We start from the raw sequence: 25328 nt of genomic DNA, 5'->3' as shown, positions 1-25328 counted from the left end.
TCAAGTACTTCAAATGGTGTCCATAAGGAATAGGCGCGTATATAAATCGCAAAGCCTAAACCAAATTTATTTTTTCTGTTTGGTTCAAAATCGACGGTTTATCAGTCAAAGTCGAAACATAACGTTCAATATTACCAAAAAAAAACAAAAATTAACGTTCAATAAAATAATTTCATTTTCTATAATCAGATTCAAATTGATTGATAAACGATTTTGCTTTGCAATAAACTTGGATCTTGGGTAAGTATACGAGCCTAATATGATCCGACCCGCTGCCCGCACTATATCAACCAGAAGAACTCTCCCGTAGTCCCGTGTTGGAAAAGGCAAAAGAGAAAAAAAAGGACATTTCCCAGAAAATTTATGGATACGGTGGCTTTTTATTAAAGGAAGAATCAAAATAGCAGAAAATTTTCAGCTTTCAGAGAGACGAAATTTCTCTGAAAGCTCCTCCGCCCATTGCGTTTGAACTTTGAAGCCTTTTTATAAAGAAACAAAGCATTGGACGAGCACGAACAAAAACCCTAATTCAAAGAATCAAGCCCCGATGGATGAAGAACCCTCTCTGAAAAACGTGACAAAGAATTTCTTTTTCTCTTTCGAAAAATTCTCCTTTTTCGAAAGGTCAGACATCGAGTAAAAGGAATGGTTCAGATCTTCTCTACGTCCCCCCCCCTCCCCCTTTTACCTGCATTCCTCTCTGTCCTCATCTATAAATTATCTGCGACACCTATCTCTCTCCGTGCGTTTCATCTCCCTCTTTAAAGCTTGGTTTGTCTAATTTTTTTCCTTCCTGCTTTTCTTTATTCGTTTGATATTCCCAGAAGGGATGCCTAGAATCTTTTCTCTCCAAAAATCTTATCTTGTCCGAACTTCGAATCCTTGAAAGTATCTTAAACCTAAGCAAACCACCACTAATCTATTCTTTATTATCCACACATTCCCTATTTACTCATGGCGATCGCTTATCCGCGTTTCGTATGCACCGAGAAATCTACCATTGAGGAAGCTATCATGACTCCCTCCTCATCGTCTTCGGTTCCTTCTCCCCCTCCACCACCTGTGTTTCTGACACAGGAAGAGTTGAAGCAAATCGCTGCCTACAAAGCTGTTGAGTTTGTTGAGTCAGGGATGGTTTTGGGGCTCGGTACCGGCTCGACGGCCAAGTATGCTGTCCAGAGGATAGGCGAGCTTCTGCACCAGGGGAAGCTCAAGAACATCATCGGGTTACCCACTTCGAAGATAACCCAGGAACAAGCATTGTCTTTGGGAATTCCTCTTTCGGATCTTGGTGAGCACCCGGTCGTTGATCTTGCAATCGACGGTGCCGATGAGGTTGATCCTTATCTCAATCTCGTTAAGGGCCGAGGTGGGTCCCTTCTCAGGGAGAAAATGATCGAAGGGGCGTGCAGGAAGTTTGTAGTTGTTGTCGACGAATCGAAGCTGGTCCCTTATTTGGGCGGTAGTCGCCTCGCCATGCCGGTGGAGATTGTCCCGTTCTGCTGGAAGTTCACGACTGAGCGGTTGCAGAGGTTGTTTGAAGACTCTGGTTGTGTTGCAAAGCTCAGAACTTGCAAGGACAATGATGAGCCGTTCATGACTGATAATGCGAATTATATTGTGGACTTGTATTTTGAGAAGGATATTGGGGATCTAAATGCTGCTAGTGATTCGATTTTGCGATTTCCGGGCGTTGTTGAGCATGGAATGTTTCTCAACATGGCCACCACTGTCATTGTTGCTGGCGAGCTTGGAGTCACAGTGAAGAACAAGTAGGCTTGGAAGATGATTATTCTCAATGTAGTTTTACTGATCATGCTTTAGGCAGTGGCTAACCTATATATTGTTGGCAAATTGATCATTTTTGCTTGTTGTTGGTCCTGGGAAATTTTGTCATAGCCAACATTCTTACACAAGAGGATGTCCTTCCTATGTCCTTCCCGTATCAATTTATATAATTACTGGGGCAATTGTCTTGAGAAGTTTGATGTGGTCTTGACTCTTGACACTTCATTTCTTTTTGTTTTTTCGCCACCTCAAATTTTGCTTACGGTATCATTGAATGTTATTATAGTCTTCTGATAAATTTAGACGAAATACAATTAGATTTTTTAATAATCATGTCCTGTAATTGTCATATTTTCCCTCCCCAACCTGGGTTCTCACTATGATTGATGTGTTACTAACTTAAAATTGAAAATCAACGTCAATTAGTTCACGTCACCATATTCATCACATGGAATACTTGTATTTGTGCTAACTCAATCCCCTCTCTTTGGGGTTGGGGGGTTGGAGTGGGTCTTTAAATTTGCAAGTGAAGGCCTTTCCCCTCATTCTTTTTTTTTGGTAAATCTTTCCCCTCATTCTATTCCTTGAATAAACTTAATTAGATTAGCATATCAGTGCCTGGATAAACTGGTCCTAGCTGATAATAGCAGTATAGTCTCAAGGTCATTTGCCATTTTATTTTTCCAAGGCTGGTTAATGGTCGTCTGGATAATTAATATGCATTCACATTATAGAGCTTCATTAGTTGGAGTTCTTATTAAAGAATATTATTGTGTAATTTACCTTACATGAATCCATTTAGTTGTGAAAAGGCTTAATTGAGTTGAGTTTAATGTACTTTACAAAAATCCTTCTGTTCATGTTTCATATTCAACATAGAAGCTTCTGTTTGATGACCATAACCTGATTGTTTTTTAAAGGTTTAAGATTGTTCAGATTATACATCATCCCTTTTTTTTTTTCCGTAAAATATTTCTGTTTAGGATCTGCAAGGTTTCCTGTCTTTCTCCGCCCGGTCATTGGAGTTTTGACCTTCTTTACTTTAGAATTAAACCATAGTCACTGGTCAGACATGATATTTAGTAATGCAAGACCTTCTTGTGTACCAGTTAGTTTCTTAAACATCTTAATTGTATGTGGACTCTAGATATTGTTTACAGATTGCTCATCTTTGAGCTAGAGTAGTATCTGGAAGACTTTTGAGACAAGTTCATTGTCATCCACCTTCCCCCTCCCAAAAATCTGAAGGTTATATGATTTCTTGGAAACAGGTGACTTCTTTTGCTAGTTTATTCTCATTTTTGCAACCCTTTCTTTTGAAGCAGAGTTTTTGGTTTTTCAAACCTTTTCTAACTTCTTTATAAACTCTATAATAGAGGAGGGAGAAAGGCTGTCATGTGAGTTTTCTCTGGGTATTCAACTATGCCCTTGCAGATGTTATCTACCAAACAGATTTTAGTTTACTATAGCTGTAATTTACTCCAGGTCACAGCAATTTGTCCTCTCCCCACCAAGATCAGTCTTTTATAAAGAACAGAAATAGTAGGACCTTGTAATTGGGAGGATATTTTGAACTCCAGGATGTTGTGGATGCCTATTGGAGCCTGAAGGGACTTTCTCTCTATGCTAGAGTGTGCCTACACTGTCATTTAAATTGGGAGACTCCTTAATTGATACTGCTAAAGTTAGACGGTTTTTCAAGGGGTTTCTTTGGCTGTAAAGTCCTTTTATTTAAAGGGTTAGAGAGTTAGAAGGATCCTGAAAAGTTACCATTTCTTCTGTCATCTATAATGATCTTAGCTTATTTCATGGGTGGATAGTTGACTATTTAGGATGTAAAATGGAAAATATGTGGGAAAACAATTGGTTGTTCCTTACTTCTCTTGGCTTTTGCTTTCTAGAGGAGAGCGCAAAATGTTCCTGCCTTTTAACCATGGAAAAACAAATATTTTTTTTGGTAAATCAGAAATTTCATCAATCAAGTGGTTATACAAGGGCAGTTTTCATCCTTTACAGACTCTGCTATTTTTCACTTACAACGAAATGTGGAAAAGGGTTTTGTAGTTGAGAAAAACTGTCAAATTCTATATTTTCATGAGAAAAGCTGCAAGCTGAAGGTTTAAATTCACATGATTGAACTAAGCTTGTTTAAGGGTTTTAGTGGATTTGAACCTCCATCTTCTTGGGATATATTGGATTAAGACTCCATATCCTAGGTGCTCTAATAATTTGAGACAAAGGCCCATGTTTATGCTTAGTAGAATCAGATAAATGATGTACCATAGTCAGTACTTTTTTCTGTATTATATTGTTGACATCACTACATGTGTAATATTATGAGCCATCCTATCTGCTTTTTTATTGAAGTTATTGAGTTTCGCTGAGCAACCAGCTTTGCATATGTGCTTAACAAGAAAACACTCATAGCTGGTGTACGTTCCCCATTTGGATTTAAAAAATGGAGTTAGAGCATGCACCGCAAGTGTGAAACTAGTTGAGTTACAAATTGTTATATGGGAAAACTATGGACTGAACTACAGACATTCTGCTGTTGTTCAGATCAAGAAATAATGAAAGGGAACAAACTACCACAAATGGATTGACAATCTACCAATGGCAGAACCTTACCCCCTTTTTCCCCCTTGCTCAATATGTATGGCCGACTTTTAAATATCTGTTGATAGGAGTAGCATCAAGTCAGAGCTTTGACGTCAACTTCTCACACAAAAAACTCTCTTTTTGTATCAAAAGAAAGCTTCTGTTCTATCTTGGAAAAGGGATGATAATAAATTTTGTGAAAAAGAAACTTGTTTGTTGATATAGTCTCAAGGACACAAAGCATTGCATGATTTGGATTTCAAACATATGGACTGTTTGGGCTGATTTGTTGCTCAGCTTACTTGTTGAAAATTAGGCTATGTTGTTTGTATGCCTTTCCTTTTTTGACAATGGAAAAAACACAAACCAGTTGATTTACCAATTATGCATGTTGTTTTGGACGCTTCAGGCTCTCTTTCCCCACTCCCCCCCCCCCCCCCCCAAAAAAAAAAAAATAATCTAAAGATACAACTTCATAAATAATAGAATTTCATCCATACCCTTATCCTAATGAACTGTTGCTCTGTACTTTCGTTTTTCACAAAAAATATCCTTTGGTTGGTCAGGTGTTTACTTCCCCAAATAAGGTTGTATGAAAATAGAGATGCTAGAGCTAGATCAGTAACCCTTCATTGGTGGCCCTCTCTCTCTCTTTCCCCTTTCCCCTTCCCCCCCCCCCCCACCCCCACCCCCACCCCCACCCCCACCCCCACCCTCACCCTCACCCTCACCCTCAATTCTTTTATTTTAATTCTCTCGAGTGTCATGAATTGATTGTCGTGGATCAAATTTTGGTATTAAATTGATCTTCAGGTGTGTTTGAGAAAGGCTGCCCTAACTGTGGTCTGATGGATGCTTCTAGGTTTTGACTTTTTGTTCTGTGTTGATGTCCCGATTATTGCACAATGAGACAGGCCTTTGAGGTGCGGGTTACATGCAGGTCTGGTGGCTGCTAGTGACTAACCTGTGTTGGTGGTGACAGCTATTGGCTATTGGTGTCTACAATGTGCTCAGCCAATACAGAAGGATGGTATTTTGCTGGTTTCTTCTGTTTTTGTTGTGTTCTGTTTAGTTCACTTCTTGTGGACAGAGCTTTCTCTCTATTAATTTATGAAAAAATAAGAAAAAGATTGATATTCAGAGTATTTGATGGTTCTTGTGGTGTGGTTTCCAAATTGATTTATATTGATAATTATCTTGCAATTACAGTATTAGTGAGGTTGTTAGTCTGCAGCTCCAGATATACTGCAGAAAGAAACCTTATGCAAATTTGAAGAAATTGAATGTTTGGGGTGGTACCATATCTGAGCTAAGAACAGGTCCGTTGGGATCGAGTAGTATATGGTTTGAAAGAGGCTAAAAAAGTGGAGAAGCCTGTTGAAGTTAGTTCTGAAGATTATATGAAATTTGAAAATACTAGTTTTATATAAATCATTGTTCTTTTGGTTGTTCAGAAGGCCTGCTAAAATTACCTTGAAGTGTGTTCACTTGTTTAGTGCTTATACCAAAAAAGAATGGTGCTGAGAATATGAGATCTAACTCTTTTTGTTTTTCTTTTTTGTTTTGTGAAGAACTACTGACCTATTGGTCTCATCAGTAGTATGTACAAAGTAGATATCCAAAGTCTTAGGTTCTTAGCCAACAGACTGAAGTTTGTTCTTGAAACTCTCGTTTCCCAACCCCCGTCTGACTTGAATTCATGGAAAAAAAAATTCAGGAAAGCTGCAAGCAGAGATCCTTTCTGATCACTGAGAACCTTCTACTGCTTTTGCTTGCCTCATCTGGTGTCCAGCTTGTGCTTATCAAACTCAGAGAGATAATCAGCTTTACCTCTTATCAATATGCTGAATCAAAATTGTCTTTAGAGACCAACGAGGTACGTGTCTTTGGCTGCTCACTAACTCGACATTGTTTCCAGTTGGCTTTCACATATATTGTTTCTATGCTCAGGCATTTGTAGGCTCTACTTAACAGCCTTAAAAACCTCCTGTATGGCTGCATTGGTCTTTGGCTTAGTAGATTCCATTGAGAATGCCGGTGAAGATCTTGATATTCGAAACTGCACGGTTATCTTATCATGGCATGAAGCTTGCACTGGTCATGGTTGATGTTCAGCCTCTCATAATCCTCTGTTTCAACGGAAGAAAACTTCTGCTCTCATCAGCTTGGGAAGCTTCTTCATAGTCCAAAAGACCATATGGTAGAATGATATGGAATTTGCCATTATTGATTTGAGGAGAATATTTCTTTTAATGAAGATTTGAGGAGAATTCCCTCACCTTATTAGGAGAAAGACAAAGTCTTTTCAATCCTTGGACTCTTAGAATAATGAATGTAGTTATTGACTGGAATGGAATTGAGCAGAGTTATTCAACTGAACACATCTTTATATTTTGTGCAAGTTCTTCATTTTGACACACACAATGGAGTTCCATTTTGTCAAAGAATATCTACCGCTCCCAAGAATTGTCCCGTAGTTTTAGAAAATTCAAAAAAGTTATTGAATCACAACTCAGAACAAGAAATAAAAAGCACAACAAAGTATACGAACGCCAAATTTTTTTTTTTTTTTCTCATGACAACGAAATTAATATGAGGGAGAGGGTTTAGAGATACATTGGTGCTAGCTTACCCTATTCGGTGGTCAGGGAACTTTTTCTTTTAATAAAAATAAAGGAAGGGGTTTGCTGCCAGGCTGTGTGACCCCTGCATCAGTGCTCCCAGTTGTCTACCTCTCCTCCCATCTCTATGAAATGATATCTCTGCCCCTTATTAGGGGAGGAGAGATATAAGCATAGGGAGCGATGGCATAGGTGCAACAACAATCCAAGGGTGCATACCCAAATGGAAACTAAGTAACAATCAACCCTGATTAAGAAGTGTAGAACAATCAATTCGTAAGGACCACCATTGTATAACCATTCATCAATGGATGCCGCTTCCCATATCGAGCAAGAGAGTGAAGAACGAATGATCCTCCAAACAAAAAGAGTGATCGAGTCCTTTCTCAAGGTAGTGAGTGAAAGGCGTGGCAAGAGAGCTAGTTCAACTTGTAAATGATCAGCAAGTGAAGGACCGATCTTTATGCTCTAAGTACTGTTGTGAGATTGGTACTTGGCGGTTCACAAGGGCAACATATAGACTCAGGTTGCCCATTACTCTCTGGCTTCTTTTTGAAGGTCCACCACTCTCCTTCCTCTGCCGGTGGTCCAGCTGATAAACGACCACCCTCCAAAAGAACATTGAACGCCTAGCTTCACCATGCTCCTGGACAAAGAAAACATTCCTTAAAAATAAATAAGTTAGAATAAAGAATAGGACCATTTTTTAACTTCATCAATGGCCATCGGCTTGGGATGAATATTAAGAAATATAAACAGTGAAGGATATTTCAGACTTTCAACAAATAGGGGGGCGGGTGGGGGGAGTAATAATGGCTTTAGCGAGAAATTTTGTGTCCTAATTATAGTAGGACACATTCATTAAATTTGAGAGAGAGAGAGAGAGTGAGTTGGGAAGATTGATAGATTTTGTTTGTTTCCTAATAAACAGATCTCCCTTCCTAGTATTTAGCTTTTCCAATCTGCCACACTTTCATTCCTCAACCCTATAAATTAATTAAATTAGCAATGGAGAAAGACTGAAACTACAGGATCGATCAATTAGTACGGTCTGAAGATCTTCATTCTCTTCTTCTATCCTATTCCCATTCCAATTTGTTGGTACGTTGGTAAGGAAGTTCCTTATTAATAATAATGTCATTACTACTCAGTGCTCGCCTTCTGTCCTCATTTGCATTACATTAACCTGTCTTTTGGGTTTGTGAATCATTAATAGGTATTACTACGTACAGATCGACTACTCTACTCGAGAAGATGAAGAAGAAGATTAATACCAGAGGTGGTCCTCGGAAGAGGAGGAGGAGGATTAATAGGCGAAATGATGATCCATTAATAGTGGTAACAACAACAGAAGATGTGTTGTTCCAAGTGTTTTCATGGCTTCCCGTGAAGTCCCTCCTCAGGTTTAAGTGCCGAAATAAACGATGGCTTGATATTATATCCAGTGATCCTCTTTTCATTCGCTTGCAATCTCATCATCATCATCAACATCATCATCATCATCATCATCATCATCAATCACATTATTCACCTGATCTTCTTCGCTTTTGCGTATCATATCCACATCATGTTCTTGATAGAAGTTTTGATATATATTCCCTCGACATTGAAGATGGTAGGGTGTTAAGTAGATTCAAATTCGATCATATGGAGATGTCGTCGACAAACAGCAATTGCTATTGGGCGTTGCCTACCCGCTTTGATCTGTTGTGTTTCAGTTCCAATGTAGGAATTCATGTTTGCAATCCAACAACACACGAACTCATAACATTGCCACCACTTTACAACAATCGCGGTGGTGGTTCTTTCGGTTTTGGATACGTTGAATCTACTAATGAGTATAAATTTGTACATTTAGTCCGTCCTTTCTTTAATTGCTTTGTCTATTCCCCAACAGAATATACAGAATGTAGAGTTTTCACTTTGGGGATGACAAAGGATTCTCCTTCTTCTTATGCTTCTCCTTGGGCTTGGAAACTAGTAGGAAAATCCCCATACCATGTCTTGTATGAACAATATCCGGTTTTCATAGACGGATCTCTTCACTGGCTCATCGATCATAAACTCCACCCCGAAGTTATGATCGACATCGAAAAGTCAATCTTGTCGTTCAACTAGGAGAGTGAAGAATTTAGACTCATCCCACGTCCTAGTGGGTGTCCCGATCTTAAAACTATCCGTCATTCCAAGGGTCTCCAATTGGTGGAGCTAAGAGGGTTACTCTGCCTTTCATGTGTTGCAGGTAACAAAATGGACATATGGATGCTGAATAAAGACCACCACCACTATGGTGAGGGTGAGACTCATCCTCCTCCTCCTCGTCGTACTACTACTTCTACCACCACGACATGGGTAAAAGAGTATAGTATTGATTTGACTCCTTTGGTGGATTCTGTTTATGGTACGCCTCCTTATGTTCCTATTGACATAATACAGGATGGCAATGATGCCTGGAGTATTAAGGTGCTTCTTGACACATTTAGAGGTTCGTTCTATTGTTACCATCTCCAAACCACAAGTTTTACTAAGTGTTATTCTCGCAAAAGGAACTTACCATCCTTCAGTTTCTATACTGAGAGCTTGCGCTCACTCAGACATGTACTACAGGTAACTCAGCTACTTATATTATTCTATATAGGATCTTTGATTCATTTATTCTGCTTGGTTTATATCTTCTTTAACTAATGACTACTTTATTATAAATCGATGCAGACAAGTTTTAAGTTTGATCAAATTGCGGGAGGTGCTCACTCCCAATCACAGGAGGAGCTGGCATACACGGATCCGCCAACCTATGTAGTACGCGTTTTTGCACTTTTTGAAAATTCAGACAAAAATGCTTATGGGAGATACTTGACAAATCTTAAAGGTGAATTTATTGCTATCGAAGGGAAATTACTGGACAATGCAAGAGATAGCATTGAAGCAGAAGCAAAAACCATTCTTAGTGGGTTGCAATTAGCTCGTCGTGTGCAAGGTATTAATCAACATATTGCTTTGGTTTCTAATGCAAAGGAGCTAGTTGATGCTATTAATAATAATATTACTGGAGGAGGAGAAAGGCCGCCGCAATCTTTTCATCATCAAAGGCTGGAAAATATTCTTACAATGATTACTGATCTTCTTTCTGAATTTAGTTGGGCTCAAATATTCCATGATCGAAGAATGTCAATTCAAGTGTCTTGCCAACTTGCTTCGAGGGCCTTACGGGCTTTACGGTCGAGGACTGAATTATTTTTTAGGGAACCACCTGAGTGGTTCATAGATAGGTGAACCTGAGAACCACCATGCTGGTCGAGAGTGTCCCGTTCTGCTAGAGGTTTTCTAACTTATATATTGTTGGAAAATTTGATCATTTTTGTTTGCTGTTGGTACTGGGAAATTGTTGTTATAGCCAACACTGTTATACAGGAGGATGTCCTTCCCCTGTTATCAGTTTATATAATCACTGGGGCACTTGTCTTGGGAAGTTTGATCTGGTCTTGACTCTTGACACATCATTTCTTCTTGCTTTTTTCCCCACCTCAAATTTTGCTTACGGTATCATTGAATGTTCCTATATTCTTCTGATAAATTTAGATGAAATACAATGAAATTTTTTTTTTTTTATAATCATGTCCTGTAATTGTCATATTTTTCCCTCCCCAACCTGATTTCTCACTATGATTGACTCTTAATTAACTGAAAATTGAAAATCAACTTAAATTAGTACACCTCACCATAGTCATTGTTTTGAATGCTTTTATTTATGATTACTTAACTCCATCCCTGGGCTGGGGTCTTTAAATTTGCAACTGAATGCCTTTCCCTTTATATCATTGAATGAAAATATTCTTCCTGTATGTTTTTGTATTCAACTATGCCCATTTCATTAAGGGGCAGATCCAAACAGATTATAGTATACTACAGCTGTAATTTACACCAGGTCACAGCAATTTGGTTCCCCCCCGCCAATCACCCTCAAGAACAGTTTTTCATAAGCAACAGAAACAGTAGGACCTTGTAATTGAGGATATTCTGAACTCCAGTATGTTGTGGATGCCTATTGGACCCTGAATGGACTTTCTTCCTATGCTAGAGTGTGCCTACACTGTCATTTAAATTAGGAGACTCAATTAATATTACTCTAATTAGAAGGTTCGTTAAAAGTTTCTTAGGCTGTAAGGTTTAGAGAGAAGGATCCTGAAAAGTTACCATTTCTTATGTCATCTATAATGATCTTAGCTTATTTCGTGGGTCGCAGTAGTAAAGGAAAAGGAAAGCAAGGGGAAAAACAATCGCTTGTTTCTTACTCTCTTGGCTTTTGCTTTTTAAAGAGAGCACAAAATGTTCCTGGTTGCTTCTTCTAATGTAGGAATCCATGCTAAAAATGATTCACAGTTAAAAGTGAATTATGTGATGCTGTAGCTCATTTTTAGTCAGTTACGATATGAGTTCTCCCGATTGTAGACCAAATTAATGCTATTTTGTCAATCCTAAGAATTGTTAGCCTGTAAAACTCTTTTCTACGGGATTGTATTGTGCAGGATAGTCTTAATGATTATCTTTACTATAGAATGAAAGTCAGCAGCACAGACCTCCAGCTCATCAACTGAAAAAATGCTTCCCATGTAATTCAATTTGGTCTTTGAGTTCAAAAATCTTGAGAAGAGTTATTGGTATAGATATGGTAGATTAGGAACGATCAGTGATTTGACGGTGAAACAATCATTCAAAGTATCTAAACCAGTCCGAACCTAACAAGTGAACCTCTGGAGTTTATCTATTTAGTCTGCTTTTAACTTATGTATGTCCTTCCACTAATGCTTTTCAATATGCTTAAATTGTTTTGAACAGGAGCTCTTAACTGATGGTAATAATTTGTTTTGGAACATGCAATCTTTAGCACACGGTGTGTTTTGGCAGGTAAAAATCAATTAATGCAATTTATATTAGATATCCATAGTTCACTAAACCATACTTGTGCCTTTAACCATGGAAAAACTGACATTTTTTGGTAAGTCAGAAATTTCATCAATCAAGTGGTTATACAAGGGCAGAATTCAGCCTCTACAGACTTTGTTTTTTTTTTTTAATTACAAAGAAATGTGGAAACAGGTTTTGTAGTTGAGAAAGGCTGTCAAGTTCTATATTTTCATGAGAAAAGCTGTCAAGTTGAAGGTTTAAATTCACATGATTGAGCTAATCTTGTTTAAGGGTTGGTGGATTTGAATCTCTATCTTCTCGGGATTAAGACTCCATATCGTAGGTGCTCTAATAATTTGAGACAAAGGCCCATGTTTATGCTTGTAGAATCAGAAAGTATAATAAATTATGTACCAATGTCACTAAATGTGTTTCTATTATGAACCATCCTATCTTCTATTCTATTGAAGTTATTGAGTTTTGCTGAGCAACCAGCTTTGCATATGTGCTTCAAGAAAGCACTCATAGCTGGTGTTAAAACATTCCCCATTTGGATTCAAAAAATGGAGTGAGAGCACACACCACTAATGTGAAACAAGTTGTGGGAAAATTATGGACTGAACTACAGACACTCTGCTCTTGTTCAGATCAAGAAAAAAGGACATGGAACAAGCTACCACAAACGGATTAACAATCTCCCTTTGTCCCCTTCGCTCGTTATATATGGCTGACTTTCAAATATCAGTTTTGTTTTTTCTTGTCATGTCTGGTGGCTGCTAGTGACTAATATGTGTTAGTGGTGACACCTATTGGCTATCAGTGTCTACAGTGTGCTCAGCCAATGCAGAGGGATGGTATTTTGCAGGTTTCTGTTTTTTTATTATTATTTGTGTGTGTGTGTGTTCTGTTTAGCTCACTTCTTATGGACATAGCTTTCTCTCTATTAATCTATTTGATATGTGAAAAAAAAAAAGATTGATATTGTGAGTATTTGATGGTTTTTGTGGTGGTTTCAGATTTGATGTATATTGCTATTTATCTTGCAATTACAGTATTGGTGAGGTTGTTAGTCTGCAGCTCCAGACATATTGCAAAAAGAAACCTTGTGCAAATTTGAAGAAATTGAATGTTTGGAGTGGTACCATTTTTGGGCTATGAACAGGTCAGTTGGGATCTGAGTGCTTCATGGTTTCGAAGAGGTTAAAAAAAAGATGAGAAGCTTGAAAAAAAAAAAGAGATTGATATTGTGAGTATTTGATGGCTTTTGTGGTGGTTTCAGATTTGATGGATATTGCTATTTATCTTCCAATTACAGTATTGGTGAGGTTGTTAGTCTGCAGCTCCAGACATATTGCAAAAAGAAACCTTGTGCAAATTTGAAGAAATTGAATGTTTGCGGTGGTCATTTTTGGGCTATGAACAGGTCAGTTGGGATCTGAGTGCTTAATGATTTCGAAGAGGCTAAAAAAAGGAGGAGAAGCTTGTTGAAGTTGGTTCTGAAGATCAGATGAAAATACTAGTTTTATACATATCAGTCATTGTTCTTTTTGTGTTTCTTAAGGCTTGCTGAATCACCTTGGTGCTGAGAATATGACATCTAACCCTTTTTTTCTTGGGTGAAGGACTACTGACAATGGTGCTGAGAATTTGAGATCTAACCCTTTTTATCCTCCTTTTTTTTTCTTCCCGTGAAGGACCACTGACCTATTGGTCTCATCTGTAGTATGTACAAAGTTGATATCCAAAGTCTTAGACAACAGTTTCTTGAAACCCTCATTTCCCAACCCATCTTACTTAAATTCATGGAAACAAATTCAGGAAAGCTGCAAGCAGAGATCCTTTCTGATCACTGAGAACCTTCTACTGTTTTTGCTTGCCTCATCTGGTGTCCAGTTGTGCTTATCAAACTTAGAGTGATGATCAGCTTTACCTCTCATCAATGTGCTGAATGAAGATCATCTTTAGAGACCAACCAGGTACTTGTCTTTGGCTGCTCACTAACTCAACGATGTTTCCAGTTGGCTTTCACATATATTTTTTCTATGCTCAGGCATTTGTAGGCTCCACTTTTAACAGCCTTAAAACCTCCTCCTTGGCTGCATTGGTCTTGGCCTTGGTAAATTCCATTGAGGGAAGATTTTGATAGTTGAAACTGCATGGTTGACGAAGTGCAAACTCAAGTGGGTGCAGAGCGTTCCAGGCTGGGCAAAGAGGTGTCCAGGTTGGCAATGGTGATGAGTTTCATCGTGGCATGGAAGCTCCCATTGGTCATGAGCAATGTTCAACCTCTTATAATCCTCTGTTTCTACAGAAGAAAACTTCTGCTCTCATCCGATGGAGAAGCTACTTCATAGTTCAAAAGACCATGGTAGAATGATATGGAATTTGCCATTATTGATTTGAGGAGAATTTCCCTCAACTTAATAGGAGAAAGTCTTTTCGATCCTTGGGACTCTCAGAAATTCCCTTTAGATGTTCCAAGAATTTTAATTCTTTATCAGAGCTTGGACTCTTGGAATAATAAACATAGTTATTGACTGGATTTGTATTGAACAGAGGTATTCTACTGAAGACCTCTTTATATATATTTTCTGCATGGATTAAGGTCATGTCAGGTTAAAGATATCTGTTACTAAATGACATATAATGTAGACATACCAATTCATGTTAAATGTTATTCTACCTAACGCCCAATAAAACGTGAGGCTGATAGGGTTGTGACCCCCACACCTTAAGCCAACATTTGATGCTTTCATAATCAAACCTTGGTAACCTTTTAAGTGGAGGTGCTAAACATAGCTGAATTGTAGCTCCCCAGGTTTCAAACTTTAGGGTACCAACCTTTTCATGGTGGTAAGGTCTTCAAGCAGGGATCAAAAAATCAGAATCGGATTGGTCGAATTGGCTGAGACTGACCCCCTTGCAAAATCTAGAGTTGGGGCATATTTTTGCTGATTCTGGCCAGTTTTTACCGATCTAATCCCATTTTAAATCGATTGAGATCGATCTGGATCCTGATTCTGTTTTTTTAAACTGCGTCTTCAATGGTTTGACAACATGGGGGAGGGGAGGGGAGGGGGATTGGATTTGGTAGGTTTATGGGTTGGTAGGGAATTATCTTTATATAAAACAGGTCTTTCAGACTTTTAGTGAAAATGAATCATGCTCCTTTGAACAAAGAAGAGAAGAGGATAGGCTTAGATGTACTATCAATGAATGAAAAATAGGATGGTGGCATGTACATGAATAGGTCTACCTAAAAATTAGGGAAAAAGGGCACTCTTGGTCATGTAGCTCTTTGCGCATAGGCACAAGAGTGCACAAAATTACTATCCAGCCCCTCTTAAAATAAAAATTGCATCCATCTGTATTACCCATGTGTATGCTCTCATTGGCCCCATGCTAATACAGGGCTACACGACCAACTAGCAATCCCTTGCCCATTAAATTATTATACACAGACTAATATAAATAGGGAGTGGGCATCCTTCATTGACCTTATTTGACATGGAAAAGTTCAAAGTAAATGTTTGAATTGTTTTTGTCCAATTGAACGGTTTCAAGGTCAAAAAAGAGTTCAGTAAGTAGGATATCATAAATTACTGTCGGTGAAGAAAATCTGTGCCCGTGATGGGAAAATTTTGATGATTTTGGTACTTTTCTATGGCCTTGGATATTTAATGTAAGGGGGAGGGTTCTCTGACAACGAAATCATTTCATGTGAGGGAGATGGATAGAGTGGTATTAGCATCCCATGCCACATCGGTTCTGAGAATCTTTTTCCTTAATATAAATACAAGAAGTCCGAGCTGATTGATGTTACATTACGTTTTAAGAGAATGGAAAAGACAAAAAAGGATCCATTAATATTTTAAGGGTGAGAGAGGGCTCTCTAAGAGTCTAAGGTACATGGTAGGAAGAGAGAGCCAGAGAGATGTTGACCTAGCCTCCGTTGGCGGCTCAAATTTCGAGACCACTTGATAATTTTACGAGAAATAATTTCTGGTGTTTTTTAGTTCTGAGAAACAAAAAAAACACTTAAAAATTGCTTAATAATTAAGTGTTTTTTGTGGAACATAAATCAAAATATATGCTCCTTGGAAGATTTTTGACAGGACATGTTCTGTCGTCTCTTGGTTGAAAATTGAAAAAGTGTGTCCGATAAAAATTCTTATATTTGTTCACTATGCTCTTTTGTAAAATTGAAAAAGTGTGTCAAACATATCTTTTTGTTAATATTTTAAAAAAAAAAGAAAAGAAAAGGATTTTGCTTGTTTCCAAAAACAGGTTTATCAAGCGGGTCAAAAATGATTTCTCAGCACAGCAAATGAAAAAACTATTTTGCTATTTCTTAGCACATAACCAGAATAGAAACACCCGTAAGATTATCAAGCGGGCACTTTCATTTTTTTTCCTCTTAAAATATAGTAGGGAGAATGTTCTCTGTGCTGCAGCACAGCAGGCCAGCACCCAGGCACATGGGCAGCCTGTGCAGGGAGATAGGGTGGTCATTGTGCCTACCCCCATGTGCCTGGGCGCAGACTGCACTGCGGCGCAGAGAACAGCGCCCCAATATAATAATAGAAAGAGACTGAATTACAGGTTAAGAATATCAATTGCATGGGTAAGAAATTGGCAAAATTGAAGCGTGGGTTTGGAATCTTTTGATTTAAAAGTAAAAACTTTAATAATCGAGTTTCCCTTCACCCACGGTGAATGGGATCCAATTCAATGCGGGGTGGGAGTGGGCGGGAAAAGATATCAGGACTCGGGAGGGTATTTTGGAACATACTAAAGCCCTAGGAGGGATTTTTGAATCTGCTTCTATGAGAGGAGGGAAACTTAATCCAAACTTTAATGGGATAGTTTGCGAGAGAGAGAGAGAGAGAGAGAGAGAGAGGTTGCCCCTGGTGGCTCAGAGATAATTTTCCCATTTTCTAACATAGTAAGTAACGAAAGAGTCCATTTCATGGCTAAGAATATGAATTCCATGACCAAGAAATTGGCAAATTGAAGAGTGAGTTTGGAAGTTTTTGATTTAAAAGTATAAATTTTGAAATATAATAATTTGCAAAAAATTGACAAATTGAAGAGTGAGTTTGGATGTTTTTGACTTAAAAGCAGAAACTTTGAAATGTGAGAGTGTGAAATTTTTCTGCAATCATTTCTATAGGAAAAGTGGAAGAACAACCACGTAACAAACATAACCCCCCCCCCCTCCTCCCTCCTCCCTCCTCCCTCCTCCCTCCTCCAATCCATTGTCAATCTCTATCTCCATTATTCATTTTATTGTCTTCGCCCTTCTGGATTTACCCAAAAAAAAAAAAGGTTCTTTGCCCTTTGTGGGGACTTGTGGTACATAGCCTTGGATTTAAAAAGTCAAATTGAAATCGATAGAATTGATCGAATTGAATTGATTGATTCTGATTTTGATTCTAATTAGGTTCGATTCCTCAATATATGAACTGGATTGGACGATCTGAATCATTCAATTCAGAGACCGATTCCATGCATGATACCGTGCATTTAAACCATGGTTTGGATATCAGCAATAGTGTGGAGGGTATTATCATATACAATAAAGGGGCAGAGTAATAATGAGCCTAGAATAGATGGTTGAAAACCTACGCACTAGTGGAGGAAAACTTTCTCCCTGCTTGTAGAGCATAGATCATGATTCGTAATCTCGGGATTGGATCAATCTATTCACCAGGATTGGATATGTATCGGCTGAGATCGATCTCGAGTATTGACCGATCCAATACCGTACTAGTTCAGGGTGATCAGAATCAGTATCAATCGAGATTGATCTCGATCCGATTGTCAATACCTTAAACCATGGCATCGATGTTAGGTCTATAGTGAGATTTTTTTTGGGGGGGGGGAATCCCTTTGTGGTCGTATAGCTCCTGCACCAACACGGGGGCCAATGAGAATGCATGCAGAGACATCAACATAGATGTAATTTTTAATTTCATGGGGGCAAGGTGGTACTCAACCATGTAACGTTTTTTTTTTAATATTATTTTTGGTTAATTTTTTAGAGAGATTCATTGGCCGAGGATTGAATGAATTGACTGATTCCACTGATCCCAATTTTCGAATCTGAGTTGGTATTAGATTCCGCGTTTTAAAGCCTTACACGTAAGGCGGCCTAAATAACTCACTCTCCCCATCTCCTAGAAGAGAAAAGAACCAAAAACATTGTCTCAGTCTCCCTGGCCCATTAGGTCTCGGGTACAACGGAAAAATAATCCTCTCCAATTCCCTAAAGGTGTGTAGTGCGGTAGTTCGGGGTAGAGATGTCGACACCTGATAGCTTGGACATCCAAACGGTGCAGAGCTCAAGAAGAAAGAAAAAAATATGGAAGTCAATGAGCTTGGACCATTGGATGTCCGAGCTGCTAGGACATCTCCACCCCTAACTGCCACACTGCACACTTTAGGGAATTGGAGAGGATTAAAATTCACTCTAGATCTCACAAGAAGCTACATCTAATTGGATGGGATAAGGTCTGCTCTCCAATCTCTATTGGAGGACTACGCCTTAGGAAAGCCTTCCTTAATTCTCAAATTAGGTCGGAGGATGATAAATGATAATGGTTCTACCTGAGTAAGAATTCTTAAAGCTAGGTACTGAGTACTGACCCGGAACTTCTGTATTTGATCCAAAGACTCTTCAAAAAAACAAAAGGGTTCTTGGACTTCGAACAATATAGGCACAATGCTCCCAACTCTCAAATCTATGGTTTGAATGAAAACTGGAAATGGAGACAACACATACTGCTGGTTTGATCCCTGGATTCCTTAGGAAGTCTTTACCATATACTTTACCTTCTTCAAACTCTATTCAATCTGTTGGGAATCTTATTTCATTCTATAGTTGGAATTCTGATTTATTCTCACAATCTGTGCCTAATGTGTTTATTGATGAAATTTTAAAGATTCTTATTTCGGACAGTGATGACCAATGGAGATGTTCCCTTTCTAGTACTGAAAGGTTTTCCACACAACAGGCTGCAAAGTTCCTTTCCAATAAGTTTTATAGCCCCATCTATGCAAAATGGTGGCGATTTTTCTGGAAAATTAAAATACATCAAAAACTTAAAATGTTCTTTTGACGTGTCTTAAATGCAGAATTTCCTGTCAAAGCAGATATCTCGAAATGGATGGCGATCGATCCTACATATGTTTTATGTAGTTTTTGTAGAGTCCATGTGACACCTCTTTCTATCATGTGATTGGATTAAGTGTGTATGGGCATCTGGCCTTCTTAGATTGAAAACAAAGCTTCTCTCTAGCCCTTTTCTAGCATGAATGTGTGTCTCCTTTTTCCTCTCAAAAACTTTGGATAAACAATCTTCTCACTGGTTTTTTTTTTTTTTCCCAGTTTTTATTATTACATTTTATCTTGCGGTCTGTAACTAAATGGCTTGGTGACTTGAACATTCATCCCCCAACCCTATTGCCCTACTCTCCTCTTAATGACTCATTAACTATAAATGATTATACTCTATCCCAATATGTATCTAACCTGGATATCAATTGCTCTGTTTTAATCTGCTCAGGCATTTGCATTTTGGACCCGCAACTAAGATTAACCGATTCGGCTTTTGACAATTTGCTAGCTAACCAAGATGTTCTAACCACTGCAGGTTATCACACATTCGCACTACTTCAGATAAGATGAAAGCAGAGATCTTTCGAATAGTGGAAGGATGGAAAGCAGCATCAAAATCAAGAATCATACCAAAAGAAATCTGGTGCACCATGAAGGAGCTGAACGTCTTTCTCAAACCTCTAATAACATCAAGATTCCATGGACTCTTCTTATACCTAACTACTTAGAATTGATGGACATAACTTCTAACTTTTCTTTAGGTACTTGTTTTTTTAATATGAAATTTCTTTTGCTACTTTTAAACTATGCTATGATGATCTTTTAATGCAGTTGTTAGGAAATCTTGCTATCAAGGCCATTATGAAAATTTTACCAAAAAAACAAAAAAGGCCATTGTGGAAACTGTAGTTCTCTTGTTATCAATAGATTTCTTTCTCTTATAAAAAAAAAAACAAAAAAGTCCGGTACAACGTCCAATCTCCATGTGCACAAATCCTAGTCTTGGACAAATCAAATACGGTGGCCAAAGCATCTGCTGATGACATCATGTTGTGTGTAACTTGATGTCATCACATGACCGCATTCACATGGTTTTAGTGTATGGTATCAGAATGAATATCAGCAACACATAAAATCGATATAATATCGATACGGTATTGGCTTGGATCGATTGTATTGAACAAAATTACCTTTAATGAGTTTTCTAACCATTTTACCCCTTGTCCGTAAGGTACTACAACCCGAATCATTCACAAGTCAAGTCAACACCTGAATGGAATCTAAGAAATCATATGCTAATAATGATCATATATCAGAGGATGGAAGAAGGGTTTGCCCTTAATGGCTAGATATGATTGCAAGTAAAGAGAAGTGAAATCATTTATAGTTTTGTAATTATGATTGTATAATTTATCTAAAACGATGTCTATATTTGGTAAAAATACTTTTTCAAACCAAAAGGAATTTGACAAAGCAAAATGAAATTTAATAATCTAATTTGATATATTTTGGAGTTGTTAGTATACCATCATGTGAGGTTAGGTAACGATCATAGAAAATTTCATAATTAGTATTGATTTGATTTCACTCTCTCCTTTTATTTTCCTTGCAACCAAATAAAATCTAGAGAGATTGACAAGCATGTGAGAAAGGTATACTGATCGTTTGGGGTTTGAACTTTGGCGAATTATGTTTTGCTTTCTCGAAGCGTTGTCCAAGTGGATCCCATTGCCTTGTGTAGTATATTCCAATCGTGTGATAGAAAGAAGCTTGTTGGAACAGAATACTCCTATACCAAGTGTTCGAGAGATAGCCCAATAGGCAAGAACCATGCCCAAGGAAGAAGAGGTCATTAGTTTGACTTTTCCACATCCCGTGAGTCCCTACCCACTCTCTCTCCTCTACGTTTACCCCACTTAAGTCGTGTAAAAAAACTTGCACTAAAGAAAAAACAAAAAAAAAAAAAGTCCTGTAACAAAACTGTCCTTTTTCTTTTTCTTGTTTTAGTTCTCTCATCTAACTAAGCAGATATTTAATAGATACAACAATAATAATAAACTCAGTCTTATCCTAACTTAATGGAAATGACTACATGAATCCAATAACGAATATTCAATAGATATTTTAAATTAATTTAATATCAAATCAACGGTTAAAATATATAACATGAGAAAGAGTTGGCAACACATACGTTTTACCACCACCACCACCACCACCCAATATTCATAAATAATAAAAAGTTGATGGATTCCTCTAACATCTCAACAAAGCTTGTGGCATGAGTGTCACAAGTTTCTCATGATCTCAACTCGAAAGATGTTGAGAGGGAAGCTCAAAAAATGAGTTCAAGATTGCAGAGGGAGAGGTTTCTCATGCCCTGATGATAGTGTGTGTGGGGGGTCGGGGGAGAATCTCCTATTCCTCAATCATGGTACATAGAATGGTTTCGCTCAATGTGAACCCATACGATCAAGAATGAAAAAAATATCAATGTGAGACTCATTCTCACACTGTCAGCATGAGAATCTTCCCCCGTTACCCCTCCCCCTTTCTCCTAAAATTATGAGAATGTCATTAAATTTTATTAGTCAAAGGATATTTTTGTAAAAATATACACCCATAATTTTATTTTATTTTTTTTGTGGGTGGGGGTAGGCGGGGGAGGGGGAGGGGGAGGGGGAGGGGTATATACCCACCCATACTTGCTTCATGCTAAAGTTTGACATAGATGGGTTAAATGCCACAACTATGCCATGATTTCAGTTGGGGAAGCACAAAATTACTAAAGTACCATTATAGTAAACCACTTGGCTGGTCCAGTACCCAGTACCCATGCTGGTTTCATGTTAAAATTTGACATTTTGACTACTAAGAATTGTATCACAGGCAAGGTTATAAAACTCCATACTAAGCCGATTCGAGGTCAAAAAGCCAATTATCGATTAAATAATCAAAATTTTTTTTAATTGATACAATCAATACATATATTGGTCAATGTTTTAAAACTTGAATCGGATACACAGATCTGAAAACTCAACGATCTGATCCCAAAACCTCTTGAATTGGTCATTCCAAAATGTCAAGAATTGGATAGTTCGTGATGGATTGATTCTTATCTGAATCAACTGATTCAATCAGTCAGATTTCAATTTTTCGGAACAATGGTATCGGTATCTCGCGATATCGAATACCCTGATCACAAGGGCCTAAAATAGAGCGTGGAGTTATTCAAAATGCCAACAGTGTTGCTTGCATTTGGATATTCCCCTGACGGGTAGAGGAAAAAAAAAAGTCGTCCATTCTCTTTCATGTACAGAGATGACTCAGATCCCTCTTGGCACTCTCGAGACTCGAATCTAAACCATTGAATATCACCATTACGGGCCGGCATTCCCTTAATGTATCACCCCCAATTATCCAAAATGATCAGAAAACGACGGAAGAGGGAAGAAGTCTCTCTTCAAGGTTTCACCAACTGTTAGAGAGGCAGATAGCACAGAGGAAACGGTTAATGTAACCGTTAATCTTAATAATCTCTCTCTCGCAGGAACGCTGAGACCATTCGTGTTACGAAGCGACATCGCAGTGAAGTCTCCTCCGTTCCTTCACATCTCTCTCTCTTTTTCACAATCAATCTCTCTAGATTTTACTGTTTTCTGTAATTTTCAAATCGAATCGTCTCTGAGTTTGGTTTGGCTTAGATTTTTGTTTCTTTTCTTTATTTTACTCGAACACGTTTATATATATAAATAAATAAATAGGGACTACCACTTTCACAGACAGAATTAAGGTCGCTGATTCTCATACATACTACGACCTGTCTGTGCTGTCTTCGTGTTAGACTTAGGAGACAATGGGAGGAGGAGGCGGAGGCGGAGGCGGAGGCGAAGCGGGTGAAGCCGACCATAACAGTTCTTCTGTTGGTGGTGGTGGTGGCGCCGCTACCACTGGCGTTCAGATCCAGCCCAGTCGGAGATTGCCGGATTTCTTGCAGAGTGTGAATCTGAAATATGTCAAGTTAGGTTACCATTATTTGATTACACATCTCCTAACCCTATGCCTCATCCCTCTCATGGTCGTGATCGTGATCGAGGCTGCTCAGATGAATCCAGAGGATGTCCGCCAGCTCTGGCTCCACCTCCAGTTTAATCTCGTCAGCGTCATCATCTGCTCTACCTTCCTCGTCTTTGGCTCCACCGTCTACATCATGACTCGACCTCGCCCTGTCTACCTCGTGGACTATTCATGCTACCGTCCTCCTTCACATCTCCAGGTCCGGTATAGTCAATTCATGGAGCACTCCAGGCTCACCGGTGACTTCGACGATTCATCACTCGAATTTCAACGCAAAATCCTTGAGCGTTCCGGCCTCGGCGAGGAGACTTATGTCCCCGAGGCGATGCATTACGTCCCTCCTCGACCTTCCATGGCTGCTGCTCGTGAAGAGGCTGAGCAGGTCATGTTTGGCGCTCTCGAAAATCTCTTCCTCAACACCTCCATTAAGCCCAAGGATATTGGGATTCTTGTCGTGAATTGTAGCCTCTTCAATCCGACGCCTTCTCTGTCTGCCATGATCGTCAACAGATACAAGTTGAGGGGGAACATCCGGAGCTTTAATTTGGGTGGTATGGGTTGCAGTGCTGGAGTCATCGCCGTTGACCTTGCAAAGGATATGCTCCAGGTGCATCGGAACACCTATGCTGTTGTTGTGAGCACAGAGAACATTACGCAGAACTGGTACTTTGGGAACAAGAAGTCTATGCTAATACCTAATTGCCTGTTCCGCGTCGGTGGCACTGCTCTGCTGCTCTCCAACAAGTCCGCCGATCGGAAACGGGCCAAGTACAAGCTCGTTCATGTCGTGAGGACCCACAAAGGTGCCGACGACAAGGCGTTCCAATGTGTTTACCAGGAGCAAGATGGTGCAGGTAAAACCGGGGTCTCGCTGTCTAAGGATCTCATGGCCATTGCTGGAGGGGCCCTTAAGACCAACATCACCACACTGGGCCCGATCGTCCTCCCAATTAGCGAGCAGCTTCTCTTCTTCGCCACTCTGGTGGCCAAGAAATTCTTCAACGCCAAACTCAAGCCTTATATCCCTGATTTCAAGCTTGCTTTCGATCACTTCTGCATACACGCCGGCGGAAGGGCTGTGATTGATGAGTTGGAGAAGAACTTGCAGCTGCTGCCCTTACATGTTGAGGCTTCTAGGATGACTCTCCATCGTTTTGGGAACACGTCATCCAGCTCTATATGGTATGAGTTGGCCTATATTGAAGCCAAGGGGAGGATGCGGAAGGGCCACCGTGTCTGGCAGATTGCTTTTGGGAGTGGTTTCAAGTGTAACAGTGCAGTTTGGGAAGCCCTGCGCACTGTCAAGCCTTCTCCCAAGAGTCCCTGGGATGATTGCATCGATAGGTATCCAGTGAAAACGGTTGCATAGATCAACCACAGCTTGGTTAAAGACTCTTCTTTCAGGATAGGAGGGGAGAGCTAGTAGGATCCATTCTATCCTCCCAACAGCGCATATTTGAAGATCAATACCAGGATATTAGTTACTGATACATGAGGTTCTGTCTCACTATTTTATTCATCAGGTCTGCTCTCTGTTATTTGACCATGAAAGTCACAATGTTGTGTTATTGACCATATAAGTCATAATGTTGCCTCCTCTGTTGTTTTAGTTTCTTCTATGCATCTCTCAAACACTAGGACTGATTTTTCAACTGCTGTTACTTGTACTATAATATTTTGGGATTTTTCAAGCTGAACCCTTGTATTAGTATATGAAGATTCATTCCTTTATGGCAATGTTATTCTGAAACTCGTCTTGACGTACACCTCCATTCATGTCAATCAAAAAAGATTCTATGATATTGCATAAGCAACTAAAATCGTGTCTACTAATATAGCATCCACTGGTTCTCTGCAGAACCTCAAGGGAGTAGATCAATTGAAAAGACTGTATCATCAGAAAGAAATGTGTCTCTGTAATATTGAGTTAAATCACACAGAATTCAGCAGATTAGAGTGCTGGCCTTGGTGCAACGGTAAGGTTGCTCCATTGTGACCAAGTGGTCATGGGTTCGAGTCTGGAAATAGCTTCTCTGCGAAAGCAGGGGCAAGCCTACATACATTATGACCTTCTCCAGAGCCCGTAGTGGTGGGAGTCTCGTGCACTGGGTACACCCTTTTACACAGAATTCAGCAGATTATTGCGATAAATGTTTCACTAAAGGGAGAAACAAATCTGATTTGATACAATCTTTTGTTACTTATTAAAGAAAGAGAGACAC

General features: G+C 39.0%; 2 protein-coding genes across 2 annotated transcripts; both read left to right on the top strand.

Moving 5' to 3' along the window:
- The first annotated feature begins 702 nt into the window (after positions 1–702).
- LOC122646587 (probable ribose-5-phosphate isomerase 2) lies at positions 703–1882 on the top strand. Its single transcript, XM_043840168.1, has 2 exons — positions 703–779; positions 936–1882. The coding sequence occupies exon 2, from the start codon at positions 955–957 to the stop codon at positions 1774–1776; it is 822 nt and encodes a 273-aa protein (XP_043696103.1). The 5' UTR covers positions 703–779; positions 936–954; the 3' UTR covers positions 1777–1882.
- A 21003-nt stretch (positions 1883–22885) lies between these two features.
- On the top strand, positions 22886–24803 carry LOC122646485 (3-ketoacyl-CoA synthase 4-like). The gene is made up of 2 exons (XM_043840049.1): positions 22886–24657; positions 24688–24803. The coding sequence occupies exon 1, from the start codon at positions 22886–22888 to the stop codon at positions 24473–24475; it is 1590 nt and encodes a 529-aa protein (XP_043695984.1). The 3' UTR covers positions 24476–24657; positions 24688–24803.
- Positions 24804–25328: the final 525 nt, after the last annotated feature.

The sequence above is a fragment of the Telopea speciosissima genome, chromosome 11 (assembly GCF_018873765.1).
Source record: "Telopea speciosissima isolate NSW1024214 ecotype Mountain lineage chromosome 11, Tspe_v1, whole genome shotgun sequence".
Taxonomy (NCBI): domain Eukaryota; kingdom Viridiplantae; phylum Streptophyta; class Magnoliopsida; order Proteales; family Proteaceae; genus Telopea; species Telopea speciosissima.
This window is presented reverse-complemented; position numbering and strand designations above follow the sequence as displayed.